General features: G+C 29.8%; 3 protein-coding genes across 3 annotated transcripts; all 3 read right to left on the minus strand.

The window, feature by feature from the left end:
- Positions 1–257: 257 nt before the first annotated feature.
- Positions 258–2744, minus strand: LOC107937863 (ABSCISIC ACID-INSENSITIVE 5-like protein 1). The gene is made up of 4 exons (XM_016870885.2): positions 2594–2744; positions 1127–2132; positions 992–1021; positions 258–554 (listed from the first exon to the last, which is right to left on the minus strand). The coding sequence occupies exons 2-4, from the start codon at positions 2099–2101 to the stop codon at positions 465–467; spliced, it is 1095 nt and encodes a 364-aa protein (XP_016726374.2). The 5' UTR covers positions 2102–2132; positions 2594–2744; the 3' UTR covers positions 258–464.
- A 1581-nt stretch (positions 2745–4325) lies between these two features.
- LOC107937777 (zinc finger A20 and AN1 domain-containing stress-associated protein 3) lies at positions 4326–5372 on the minus strand. Its single transcript, XM_016870780.2, has 2 exons — positions 5195–5372; positions 4326–5113 (listed from the first exon to the last, which is right to left on the minus strand). Exon 2 carries the CDS (start codon positions 5085–5087, stop codon positions 4623–4625), a length of 465 nt encoding a protein of 154 aa, XP_016726269.1. The 5' UTR covers positions 5088–5113; positions 5195–5372; the 3' UTR covers positions 4326–4622.
- A 5362-nt stretch (positions 5373–10734) lies between these two features.
- LOC107953024 (histidine-containing phosphotransfer protein 1) lies at positions 10735–12588 on the minus strand. The gene is made up of 6 exons (XM_016888253.2): positions 12425–12588; positions 11764–11894; positions 11601–11669; positions 11416–11487; positions 11259–11331; positions 10735–10973 (listed from the first exon to the last, which is right to left on the minus strand). Exons 1-6 carry the CDS (start codon positions 12488–12490, stop codon positions 10917–10919), a joined length of 468 nt encoding a protein of 155 aa, XP_016743742.1. The 5' UTR covers positions 12491–12588; the 3' UTR covers positions 10735–10916.
- Between the last annotated feature and the right edge of the window lie 457 nt (positions 12589–13045).

The following is a 13045-nucleotide window of genomic DNA, read 5'->3' on the forward strand; positions in this document are numbered from 1 at the left end:
TCAATGTTGCTGGAACTGAACTAGACCAGAATTGATTGATATAACAATTTAGACAAAGGGATAAAATCAATCTCTAAAAGAACTACTCGAAACCTGTAAAAAATTGAAAATTGAGATAAAAAATCATTAGTTTAACTAATTAAATTAATTTCTTTTTAATTATTAATAGATCAGTGATCAAATTGATTAAACTAAAAATTGGTGCTCACCAGGGGTAAAAAAAAATGGCATCCATGTGATTTGGTAAAATACAAGGATTAAAATTAATTTTTATTATTGGAGAAGTTTAACATTATTATAAGTTATTATTACACAATCTATAACTTGCTCACATACACCCTTCACCATACTAAACTTAGAATTGATTTGGACATATTATTATTTAGATGTATACATATACATATACATATACATATGCATATGTATTCAACATTAATTTATGATTCTCTATTAATATTCTCAGTTCACCATCCCAAGCTCACTGTCCTCCTTAATGTCATCATCTTATCAACCTTCTTTTTTGCACATGTCAATTCCTTCTTCCTCTTCAAAACCTGTTTAAAGGGTTCATCATCGAAAGAAAATTAATGCCATAATGATCTAGCATATGTAACATATCATTTAGTCTAGAACTTGAAATATTTGACACGAATGTTCTAATAAAAAATATTTAATTGAAATAAAAAACCTAGATACCAAATTGAATTAAACCCATACTCAGTAACTAAATTGAAAAATACTCTTAAAAATTAAATTAAATATTGAGACCAAAGTCGAATACCAAAATGTATATTAACCCTTAACCCACTTGTAAATCTAAAAATACAACATAGGCAGTTAAATAATTAATGACTGTTCATCCATAAAACCAAAAGAGTAAATAATAGACATTTTTTAGACAGCTCCCTTCTAAAATTGTGTGAAAGGTGAAAATTTACCCAAATCAAATTAACACAAAAATTGAAAACAAATTGACCATATATATATTTACCTCTTCCTTTCGCCTTTTATCGTTTTCCTCCTGCTCAAAATTAAAATCGACAGAAAAAATGTTGTTATTTATTGACCATGGTTACTTTAATGTAAAAATTCAATTTTCACTTTTACAAGGAAAATATTTGTTTACCACAAGTTGCTTCAGCTTTGCATTCTCCCGTTTGAGTTGATTCAACTCTAATTCAAGCTCCACTGTGTATGCCTGTCTCCTTGCTCGAGATCTTGCGGCAGACTCTCGGTTCTTAATCATGCGGCGCTGCCTCCTTTCCACCACCACCTCCGGTGGACCGTCTACGATCCTCTTCTTGTTCTGAGGAGCCACAGCTGGCTGTAACAAACTGTTAGTCCGGTTTCCATTTTCGGTACCATTAGAAGATTCCCCCATAACAGTTTGTGCAAAAATCGAGTACCCTGCGGCATAGCCGTTGCTAACAATTTGATGTCTGGGGAATCCGAGACCTATCATATGTCCCATTCCGAAGTTTGCATCCATGCTTGCATTGTTATTTCGAATAGGTGCATCCATTATATAGTTTGCATCCAAGCTCGCGCCGTTGATCCTAAGAGGGGATGCCTTGTTTTGTTGCGAAGATCCCGATGGTTCTTGAACGACTCCCGCTTTGATGAGAAAATCCTCCAAAGTAATCTCGCCGAGTGTTTGTTGACGTTGAGGAGGTTCATGATCAGCCACATCGTTAGCTTCTCGTGGTTGCGGTAACTCTTTTTGTATCTCGAACCACACCTCATCAACCGTTTTCTTGCAAAGTGGGGTAGGAACGGAGAACGAGCCCTGTCGTGCTAAACTCGGTTGGCATCCTATCCCTCTGTCACCATCAATAGGTTCAGGTTGCGACATAACTTGCTGGTTTTCCTCGACGTTCCACAAATTCGCAAGGAATTCATCCATGTTCATGGACCCAAAAGTCTTCCCACTCTTGAGTTGAATTTCGTCGAGGGTAAGTGAGAAGATGGAATTCTGTTTGTTCGGGGAAGAATTCGACCGATCCGGCGTTGATTCTTCATGTGGCGATTCCGGTGCTTGCGTCGGTGATCCTGTTTTCTTGATGCCCCCATAGGCAACACTTTCCGATTCGGAAAGCGCCATTATATGACCGGAGACGAGATTATTACAATCCCTGTAATTATCAGTTTTTAAATTCTCTTGCAGACTAATGAAAATTCTCACTGTTAACGTTAATTTAAAAATTACTTTTATTCGTAGTTCTGTGTAATGTAACATTTTGCCTATTTCTTGTGATTAAATAACAAGAAATTAAACAAATTGTTCTTTTTTTTTTTTTTCAAAATATGACATTTTAATCTTGTACTTGAAAACAAAGTGAAGAATGTCAAATTTTTTAAGCATGCATTTCGATTTAAGTATACATATAAAAGAAAAGATCAAATAGGAGCAGCTAGCAAATCACAGTTTAAGCTTCGTAACAATGGAAAAGAAGAGTAAAACATCAACATGCAACTGTGTAGATCAAAAAACCGAACAAAGAAGATGAAGAAGAAGAAATTAACCGTAAAAAAAACTCGAAAAAAAAACGAAATAATAAGTAAAGCAAATGAGATCTGCGAGAAGAAAAATTACCTTAAATAATGCGATGAGAGGCGAGAAGTAAATTTCACTTCATTTTATTCACTTTGATGAGTAATTTCGACTATATATATATAAAGAAAGGATTGTTTAGTTGGCTTTGAATTTGAAGATGAAGCAGTGAAGTGTAACTGCCATGGCCAAGCTTAAAAAACAATATAAATAGGGGTGCGGGTGTGGTCCCCACTCTGTGGAATAGCTTTTGACACGTTTCTGACACGTGTCTATTGGTTTTCTGAAAGGAAAAAAATAGCTTCTTTTTTTTTTGTGGAAAATGGAAGTCGAGTTTTTTCAGGTACACCTTTTGACTTCGATGTCAAAATATTGCCAAAATTCTCGACGCTCTGGATGACACGCGCCACCACTTTTGTGTGTCAAGGGATTAAGTTAAGTCGATTTTGGTTCTGTTCTACGCTCGTTGTTTGTATAGGTTTTTTATGGGGGCTCGGGTTTTTGAGTCGCCAACAGCTTTCGAGCCGCAGTTTTTCTCTCCCTTAACATTTTTTTCTCAAGATTTTACTGTATTGGAGTATGCTTGTTATTCGGGTGACCTTTTAATGGGAACGATGCCCGAATATTTTTTGAGGAATGGAGGGAATTAAGTGGTATATTTTACTATATTAAAAATAAATTTTTATTTTTTAATAATTATATTTTATAATTTTTAAATGATTAAATTAATTTTTTATTTTTAGAGTGATCAAAGTATAATTTTATCATATATTAATTTAAAATTATAAAAATATTAAAAGTAAAATTTTCTATTTTAGAGGCCCTTACCAGCCCTTTACTCCATCCTGAATGGAAATATGATTGACTCGTTACAATAACTTATGTATAGAAATAGAAAAAAGTTGAATTTGATGGATTTCGACTCGATTCATTAAGGTTAATATTTTTCTTTGAAAATCAAGTTTGAGGCGAATTAGGTTTAGTGAAATTAGAAAAACAATCTGATCGAGTCAAGGTTAGGTTAGAAGTAAATTCACTCGTTTTGACCGTTAAGGGCGATGCCAAAAAAAAATTTTAGAGATCGAAATCAATTTGCATATTTTTACAATAGTAAAAAATACGATGCTACCATTTTAATTACCATATCTTTATAATTTTTAAATGACTAAGTCAAATTCTTATCATTTTTTGGAGGCCAAAGTATAATTTTATTATTACTAATTTAAAATTTTATAACTTATAAAGGAGCCTAATTTGATATTTTTCGATTTTAAGAGGGGTCAAGGGCCTTAACTTCAACAATCCGGCCCGTCTCGAAATATTTACAAAATACTCATGATATATATATCTTAAGTTTTAAATCTAAACTAAAAACAATTAAATTAAATTCGATAGGTTAGATCAAATCAAATCAAATCAAAATCAAATTTCATATTAAATTTTGAGTTCAAATTTTAAAATTTTTTTTCTTAAGAATCAACATTTAAGGGTCTAAAATTATATTTTCATATAAAATATAGAAAAATATAAAATTTTAACTAAAACTATAATAATTTCTACTTAAATCAAAGATATCCTTAATTCTTGTATAATATGATATATGATCAAGGTTTACCTCTCCCAATAATATCGTTTCGAAATTTAAATTGTTATATAATATAATATATGTTCGAGGTTTACCTCTCCCAATAATATTGTTGTGAAATTTAAATTGTTAATCTTTTTTATATATAAAAATTTGCATCATTGTTAAAATAAATAATGGTATAAAAAATATTTCAATTTAAATCTATCTATATTCATATAATATATTTCAAAAAAAATCACATTATTAATCATTATTGTACTCTTTTGTTTTTTTACCTTTAGTAGACCCATCAAACAAACATCAACAGCCGACCATAAAACCACCGTCTAAAGTCACACACCTACAATTTGAACGGCCAACCGACCGGCGAGACTCGACGGTCAATATAATTTCATCGCTTTTTTTTTTCAAATGACACAATCACAAAACAAAACAAATCCTTTTTTTTCTTGTTTTTTTTTTCCGATCATTTCACTTCAAATTTCAGATTTTATGAAGCTTGATAGCTTTAACAACGGGATTAGCTTGAGCAATCTGTTGTTTCCCCATTGCTTTGAAATCAAATTTACAACCATGTTCTTCAGGGTACCTATGGATCCCACAAAACACCATCCCACACCTGCACTTGAACCCCGTGAGCCCCACGCGCTTGTTACAACTTAAGCATCGTTTAGGTCTAACCTCAACCTCCACCACCTCCGCCGCCTTCGTCTCCGCCACCGATCCAGCGTCCTTATCCGCAGACGAGGACGACGAAACCGACGGAAAAGATGACGGCGAAGGGATCGAGGTTTGATTAACGGCGTGTTTGGCGGAGGAAGATCGATGTTGCTTCAGCTGAAGATCACGGTGACATTTTGAACAAAGATTTTGCGTCGCGGGACTGCCGATTAATCCACAATTGTTCGCACACAGCTTCGGTGCTTGACATCTATGTTCTTCCGCCATTTTTTTTTCAATTTTTTCTTTCAAACCTGAAAAAAAATCATTGAAGAAAACAAATTAAAATGATAATTTGCATGAAAAAAAATTCAAAAAATTAGAAGAAAATTTACCAGAGCCAAGAGTTTCAAAGAGGTGGGGAATGGGAATCGAAATCAGAAATCAGAAATGAAACCCCAAATCTAATTCCCTTTTTAAAATCAGAAATTAAAATTCAGTTTCATCCTAAAAATATAAGAGGTTGAAGGGATTCGTGGTCATGATTGAAATTTCCATACACTTTTGTCTTTATAAGCGGTATGAATTGAATTTTACTAATATATATAAATTAAAGGCTAAATTTTGATATTAGTCCCTGTATTTTGCATAAGTTACAATTTTAATATTTGTATTTTCGATTTTTGAAATTTTAGTTCTGAATCAAACGATAGCAATTAATTCATTAGGTCAAATTCTGCTATTAGTTTCATATTGTATATAAGTTGTAGGTTTAGTTCATGTTTTCTAACAAGGTTTTCAAAATCGAACCAATCACGCCATCGATTCGTTAGTTCAATCGATCCGACTAGTTTGATCAATCTTGTAAATTTGATTAAATAAATCATTAAAAATTCTTAAAAATAAAACTCGATTGAATCGAGTTTTTACTCGGTTCGTACTGGTTTCCAGATCAACTGGCTCAATGTCCTTTTATGAATCAGTAGCCCAATCAATTCTCAGTTCAATCCGATTCAAACAACCTTGTCTTTTAATTTGATAGTTATAGTTCTTGTATTTTTTTTCCTAATTTTGAAATCTTAATCTTGACCGAGCCAATATTTGGCAAATCCATTAGCTAAAGTAACATGGTCTTTTGTGAGTATTATATGAAAATGGTAAGCTGATATGTCTGTACACACATGATAATAGTATTTGTTACATAAGATTTTTTTTTTTGAAATCTTAGAATTTAATAGCAATTGTTTGGGCCTAAATAGAAATTTCAACTTTTGAAAAATACAAAATTAAAAGTGACCAAATTAGAATACATTCACTAAATCCACAACTTACACATAATACATAATTAATAACAATATTTAACCTAAATTCAATTGCAATAATTTTGAGATGCCTTTTCCCTTTCATCAATTTTAGTCATTGTGTTTTCGAATTTTGAAAATTCGATATTGAATCAAAACGATGGTAGTTAAGTTGCTAGGTCAAATTTTATTATTAGTCCTGTACTATACATAAGTTGTAGGTTTAGTCAAAGTTAATTGAATATATTTGATAATATTTACTCAAACACCTTGTGCATTTTGCTTTTTTGTGTTTTTTTTTTGTTATCTCATTGTTTATTCGCTTTGAGTTTGCTTTTGCTTTATTTTGGTGTTTTAGAGAATTTTTATTATGAATTCTCACTTTTGAGAGTTAAACTAACTTAGGCAGATTTAAAGCTAAATTTTTGCTTAAAGTCACATAATTCGCCAAACTAAAATTCTAATCCTGTGACATATGTATATAATATATAATGTTAGCAAAAGAAAATTATATAAAATTGCTCTATATCAAATAAAAATATTATATTATTTAAAAAAATAAAATAATAATAGGTGCAATTCTAAACTCACCAGTGGCAGATGGCACTAAGTTTGGGGGCCTAACTAAAATTTTAAAAGTTTTAGTGAAAAGATTTAAAAATTTTGGTAAGTCTAATTGAAACTTTCAAAATTTTTAGATGTTTTATGAAAACTTACAAACAAATTTAAAGAGTCTAATTGAATTTTTTTTTTTTAAAAGTTAAAAGGTTTAATAATAAATTTATTAAATTTTGTGGACCTAATTAAAAATTTTAAAAATTTAATGTATAATTAAAATTTTCAAAAAGAAAACCTATAGGACCTAATGAGGATCTCTGCCTTTAAAACTCACTTATAAGTATTTATAATTAATCATGCCTCTATGTTCATTAAAATTAGGTTGAGGTAACTATTTATGATATTATTATCATCGTACACGAATCAATCAATCAACAACTTTAACTATTAAATTTAAATTGTGGTTATGGATGCATTTACTATCATATTATAATATTGTGATTGTAACTATATTAAAAGTGAACATGTTCAACGGTCGAGTATCACCTAAATTTAAATTCCTGCTCGAAATTTGAGTGGATTTGAATACAAATATTAAACTCGAAAAATAAATTTAGCAAAAAAACTTATGTTTATTTAAAATATGAATGGGACTCAAGCTCCAATATTTTAAGCCGGAGCCCAACTCGGCCTAATCCTAAATAAATTCGGTGTAGTCATTTACAAATAGGAGTGGATTTGAATAAAAATTGATCCGTATTTTGTGCCATTAGGACTAGTTTACCATTTAGAACCATACATGGTTGTCTAAGGGCTAGTTTACCTTTGAGGTTTAAAAGTGTTTTTGAAAAATGTTATGAAAAAGAGCTTTTGAAAAGTTTGACAGTGTTTACTATTGCCGTCAGAAAGTACTTTTGAAAATGATAAAGTGTTAATTTTAAATATGGTGTTGTAAAGTGAAAAATTTACTGGGGGTAAAAAAAGGTAACTTCGTTGAAAGTACTTTTCCAAAATTTTTGACTTGGTTAAAATCCTAGTTTAAAATCATGTTCAGTTTAAAAAGCTGCTTGCTTACTAAACTTTTGTTGTTTATGCTTTTAAGCCTCAATAGTAAACAAAAAATTTGGTAAACAAAGAGCTCTTCAACCCAAACTATGATTTCAAATTGTGATTCTAACCCAAGCCAAAATTTTTAACCTTCAACTTTTAGAAAAATGTTTTTCAATGAACTTACCTTTTTATCTCCCATTAAATCTTTCATATGCTTTTGAAAAGTTTGATAATGTTTACCATTGTTGTCAAAAAGTGCTTTTGAGAAGATAAAATGTTAATTTTAGACATGATGTTATAAAGTGAAAGATTTAATGGGAGACGAAAAAAAGTAACTTCGTTGAAAAATACTTTTCTAAAATTTTTGGCTTGGTTAAAATCTTAGTTTAAAATCATGTTCGGTTTAAAAAGCTGCTTGCTTACCAAATTTTTGTTGTTTACTGCTTTCCATCCTCAATAGTAAACAAAAAATTTGGTAAACAAAGAGCTCTTCAACCCAAACTATGATTTCAAATTGTGATTCTAACCCAAGCCAAAATTTTTAACCATCAGCTTTTGGAAAAATATTTTTCAATAAACTTACCTTTTTATTTCTCATTAAATCTTTCATATGCTTTTAAAAAGTTTGATAATGTTTATCATTGCCGTCAAAAAGTATTTTTGAGAAGATAAAATGTTAATTTTAGACATGATGTTATAAAGTGAAAGATTTAATGGGAGATGAAAAAAGTAACTTCGTTGAAAAATACTTTTCCAAAATTTTTGGCTTGGTTAAAATCTTAGATTAAAATTATGTTCGGTTTAAAAAGCTGCTTGCTTACCAAATTTTTGTTGTTTACTGCTTTCCAGCCTCAATAGTAAACAAAAAATTTGGTAAACAAAGAGCTCTTCAACCCAAACTATGATTTCAAATTGTGATTCTAACCCAAGCCAAAATTTTTAACCTTCAGCTCTTGGAAAAATGCTTTTCAATAAACTTACCTTTTTATCTCTCATTAAATCTTTCATATGCTTTTGAAAAGTTTGATAATGTTTACCATTACTGTCAAAAAGTACTTTTGAGAATATAAAATGTCAATTTTAGACATGATGCCATAAAGTGAAAGATTTAATGGGAGATGAAAAAAGTAACTTTGTTGAAAAATACTTTTCCAAAATTTTTGGCTTGGTTAAAATCCTAGTTTAAAATCATGTTCGGTTTAAAAAGCTGCTTGCTTACTAAATTTTTGTTGTTTACTGCTTTCTAGCCTCAATAGTAAACAAAAAATTTGGTAAACAAAGAGCTCTTCAACCCAAACTATGATTTCAAATTGTGATTCTAACCCAAGCCAAAATTTTTAACCTTCAGCTCTTGGAAAAATGCTTTTCAATAAACTTACCTTTTTATCTCCCATTAAATCTTTCATATGCTTTTAAAAAGTTTGATAATGTTTACCATTGCTGTCAAAAAGTGCTTTTGAGAATATAAAATGTCAATTTTAAACATGATGCCATAAAGTGAAAGATTTAATAAAAGTAACTTTGTTGAAAAATACTTTTCCAAAATTTTTGGCTTGGTTAAAATCCTAGTTTAAAATCATGTTCGGTTTAAAAAGCTGCTTGCTTATCAAATTTTTGTTGTTTACTGCTTTCCAGCCTCAATAGTAAACAAAAAATTTGATAAACAAAGAGCTCTTCAACCCAAACTATGATTTCAAATTGTGATTCTAACCCAAGCCAAAATTTTTAACCTTCAACTCTTGGAAAAATGCTTTTCAATAAACTTACATTTTTATCTCCCATTAAATCTTTCATATGCTTTTGAAAAGTTTGATAATGTTTACCATTACTGTCAAAAAGTGCTTTTGAGAATATAAAATGTCAATTTTAGATATGACGCCATAAAGCGAAAGATTTAATGGGAGATGAAAAAAGTAACTTTGTTGAAAAATACTTTTCCAAAATTTTTGGCTTGGTTAAAATCCTAGTTTAAAATCATGTTCGGTTTAAAAAGCTGCTTGCTTACCAAATTTTTGTTGTTTCCTGCTTTCCAGCCTCAATAGTAAACAAAAAAATTGGTAAACAAAGAGCTCTTCAACCCAAACTATGATTTCAAATTGTGATTCTAACCCAAGCCAAAATTTTTAACCTTCTTTTGGAAAAAATGTTTTTCAATGAACTTACCTTTTTATCTCTCATTAAATCTTTCATATGCTTTTAAAAAGTTTGATAATGTTTACCATTGTTGTCAAAAAGTGTTTTTCAAAAGATAAAATGTTAATTTTAGACGTGATGTTATAAAGTGAAAGATTTAATGGGAGATAAAAGAAGTAACTTATTTGAAAAATACTTTTCCAAACTTTTTGGCTTGGTTAAAATCTTAGTTTAAAATCATGTTCGGTTTAAAAAGCTGCTTGGTTACCAAATTTTTGTTGTTTACTGCTTTCAAGCCTTAATAGTAAACAAAAAATTTGGTAAACAAAGAGCTCTTCAAACCAAACCATGATTTTAAATTGTGATTCTAACCCAAGCCAAAAAGCCAAAATTTTTAACCTTCGGCTTTTGGAAAAGTATTTTTCAATGAAGTTACTTTTTTTTATCTCCCATTAAATCTTTCAATTATAACATCATGTCTAAAATTGACATTTTATCTTCTCAAAAGCGCTTTTTGACAATAATGGTAAACACTATCAAAATTTTTAAAAGTTCCTTTTTGCAGCGCTTATCAAAAACACTTTTCAACTCCAATGGTAAATTAGCCCTAGACAACTATGCATAGTATTAGTATCTCGCACAACTATGTATGGTATTAGTATCTCACAACCATCAACACTTAAAAATTAAATTTAAACATAGAAAGGTAAATGCACCATGAAGGCCCTTATACTAAAAGTTAGATTGTATATTGCAGCATCTCCTGAAAATTGAGCAAATTGGTCCATTTTTTGAGTAGAAGAAACAAAATGCAATCCAACTCTTAATATAAGGACCTCTATAGTACTTTTACCAACAATAAAAACGAAAATGGTGAAAAAAAAATCACAAAATAACCAAAGCAACAACAAATCCTTATTATGGAGGTCTCTTTATAGTTTAAAGAGAAAGCTCAAATGGCAAACAACACACAAAGCAAGAAATAGAAAAGCAAAGTCTCACACACCAAAAGCATCAAAGCAGTCTCGAAAGTAAAACAGACGAGATTTATTTTCCATGTCTAAACAAAAGGAGTTTACAGAGGTCGACGACGACGACGTCTGGTGCCATTGCTGATGATGTTTCTCCGCATCTATCACACACAGACACAAAAAAAAAAAAACATTTTGAGGGTTAAATATAATATTCTATACGTAGTAATTGCATGAGACATGCATCATTAGTAACAATGATACTTTGTTGTCAAATAAAAAATTTAATTCACAATTTAAATCTTAAAGTATAATCTTTTCAACCATCAATTCAATTTTAAAAATATTATAAAAAAATAAAACCCGAACCCCAACAGAAAACAATATTGACCCGTTGAGGGAATCCGCCCTCTGTCTCTCTCTATATAAATGTGAGTGTGGATTACCTCGGATATGGAATCGAAGCATTGCTTCAAAGTATTGAACTCCTCCTTCACTCGCAGAAATAATTCATCGCACCTAACAACATATAAACAAATATTTAATTAATAAAAAGAATATATATATAAAATAAAAAAATTAATTAACATAAGAAATTCGGACCTGTCTTTGTCGCCGTCGGCGGCGGCGACACGTAGCTCGCAACAAGCTTGATACATCCGGTGACCGCCAATGCTGTTTTATTTTATATATAAAAAATAATATTAGAATTATGATAAATCAAATTAAAAGTTAAAAAAATAAATCAAAATTTTAACTCATAAAATATATGATAAATTGAATATTACCCAAAGGTGCTGCCTTTGAGCTGATGGAGTTTGCTTATGATGGTTGAAAAGTCCACCTCAGTTAAGCTCCTGTTCATATATATATATTTTAATTAATCCAACAAATAAAATGTAAAATATTATTATATATAAAAAATAATATTTTAAAAAAATTAAAATATACAGAGCGTTAGTGATTTCGGCAATGTAAGCTTCAGCATCGTTGGTGAACATAGAGATCAATTCAGTAATAAACCGAGGATTTTGTTCACGTCGCAGCGCTAGCAGTTGATCAAAATTATCATCCAATATGCCCTACATTCACAATTAAATAATTAAAAACATATATCAAAATTGAAGAAATTCTCTTTATTACAAACATTTTATATTAGCTAATAATTAATTTATATATATAATCAAGTTAATAATTAATTTCTTTTTGTCGGATTATTTAACAAACATCAACGGTTTTTTTGTCGGATCGTTAAGTTTCGAATCTCAAATCTGTTAACCGTTAAGATTCGAATAAAAAGTCCAGTGAAACACAAAAATTAGTCCGACAAAATATAAATAAACATACATAATCAATCAATACCCACAAACTATTTTTTTTTTAAAAATCACTTCAATTTTAAGTTAATAATTAGTGTCTTTTATTGTACAGACTTCAACCGTTTTTTTGTCGGATCGTTAAGTTTCGAATCCCAAATTCGTTAACCGTTAAGATTCAAATAAAAACCCAACGAAACACTAAAATCAGTAACACTATATATGTGTATATACACATTTTTTTTACATAAACATTGAAAATAACTTCATAAAAAAGAAAAATATATATACAAAACCTGATCATGCATGGTCCTAATGTAGTCATTGAGTTGTTGGGTAGGATCAGTACTACTCCCAGCCATTTTTTTTCTTGTTTTTGCAAAGAGATACAGAGATTATATGTATATGTGTATGTATATATAGAGAGAGAAAAATAAAAATAGAAAATAAAAAGAAAAATAGAGTTGAGAATAAACGTTTCACTTCGAAAAGATTAACGTTAGGTTCAATTCTCCTTTTAACTTTTTGCTTTCACACTATTTGTCAGAGAATTTGTGGAATCAAAACAGAAAATTATTTTTTTTATGTATATATTTAAGATATTAAGGGTAAAAATGGGATAATATTATAATAAAAAATATTTATTATTTATTGTTATTTATTTTTTAGATAATAACAAAAATTCTTAAATTGGCAATGTAGTCCTTGTATGGCAATGAGGGCCACTGACACAACAGTTACATAATAAATATGACAGATAAGCCAAATCATTACTCAACCGCAGAGAACGTTTAACGTAAGGACCAATTTGCAATTTTTTAATATAAAAAGGGATAATATGTAATCTGATATTTAATATAGGGATTAAATGATATTTTTACTTTTTTAATTTATTTTTGAGAATAATAAAAAAATCT

The sequence above is a fragment of the Gossypium hirsutum genome, chromosome D13 (assembly GCF_007990345.1).
Source record: "Gossypium hirsutum isolate 1008001.06 chromosome D13, Gossypium_hirsutum_v2.1, whole genome shotgun sequence".
Taxonomy (NCBI): domain Eukaryota; kingdom Viridiplantae; phylum Streptophyta; class Magnoliopsida; order Malvales; family Malvaceae; genus Gossypium; species Gossypium hirsutum.

What these genes read in the sequence shown, in the direction of transcription:
- LOC107937863 (XM_016870885.2), bottom strand. Translation starts at nt 2,101, where the DNA reads ATGGCGCTTTCCGAATCGGAAAGTGTTGCCTATGGGGGCATCAAGAAA. An exon ending in CAAAGCTGAAGCAACTTGTG is followed by an intron (nt 1,022 to 1,126) that starts GTAAACAAATAT and finishes AATTTTGAGCAG; the next exon opens with GAGGAAAACGATAAAAGGCG. An exon ending in ATAAAAGGCGAAAGGAAGAG is followed by an intron (nt 555 to 991) that starts GTAAATATATAT and finishes CCCTTTAAACAG; the next exon opens with GTTTTGAAGAGGAAGAAGGA.
- LOC107937777 (XM_016870780.2), bottom strand. Translation starts at nt 5,087, where the DNA reads ATGGCGGAAGAACATAGATGTCAAGCACCGAAGCTGTGTGCGAACAAT.
- LOC107953024 (XM_016888253.2), bottom strand. Translation starts at nt 12,490, where the DNA reads ATGGCTGGGAGTAGTACTGATCCTACCCAACAACTCAATGACTACATT. An exon ending in TTAGGACCATGCATGATCAG is followed by an intron (nt 11,895 to 12,424) that starts GTTTTGTATATA and finishes TTGTGAATGTAG; the next exon opens with GGCATATTGGATGATAATTT. An exon ending in GCCGACGGCGACAAAGACAG is followed by an intron (nt 11,332 to 11,415) that starts GTCCGAATTTCT and finishes ATATGTTGTTAG; the next exon opens with GTGCGATGAATTATTTCTGC.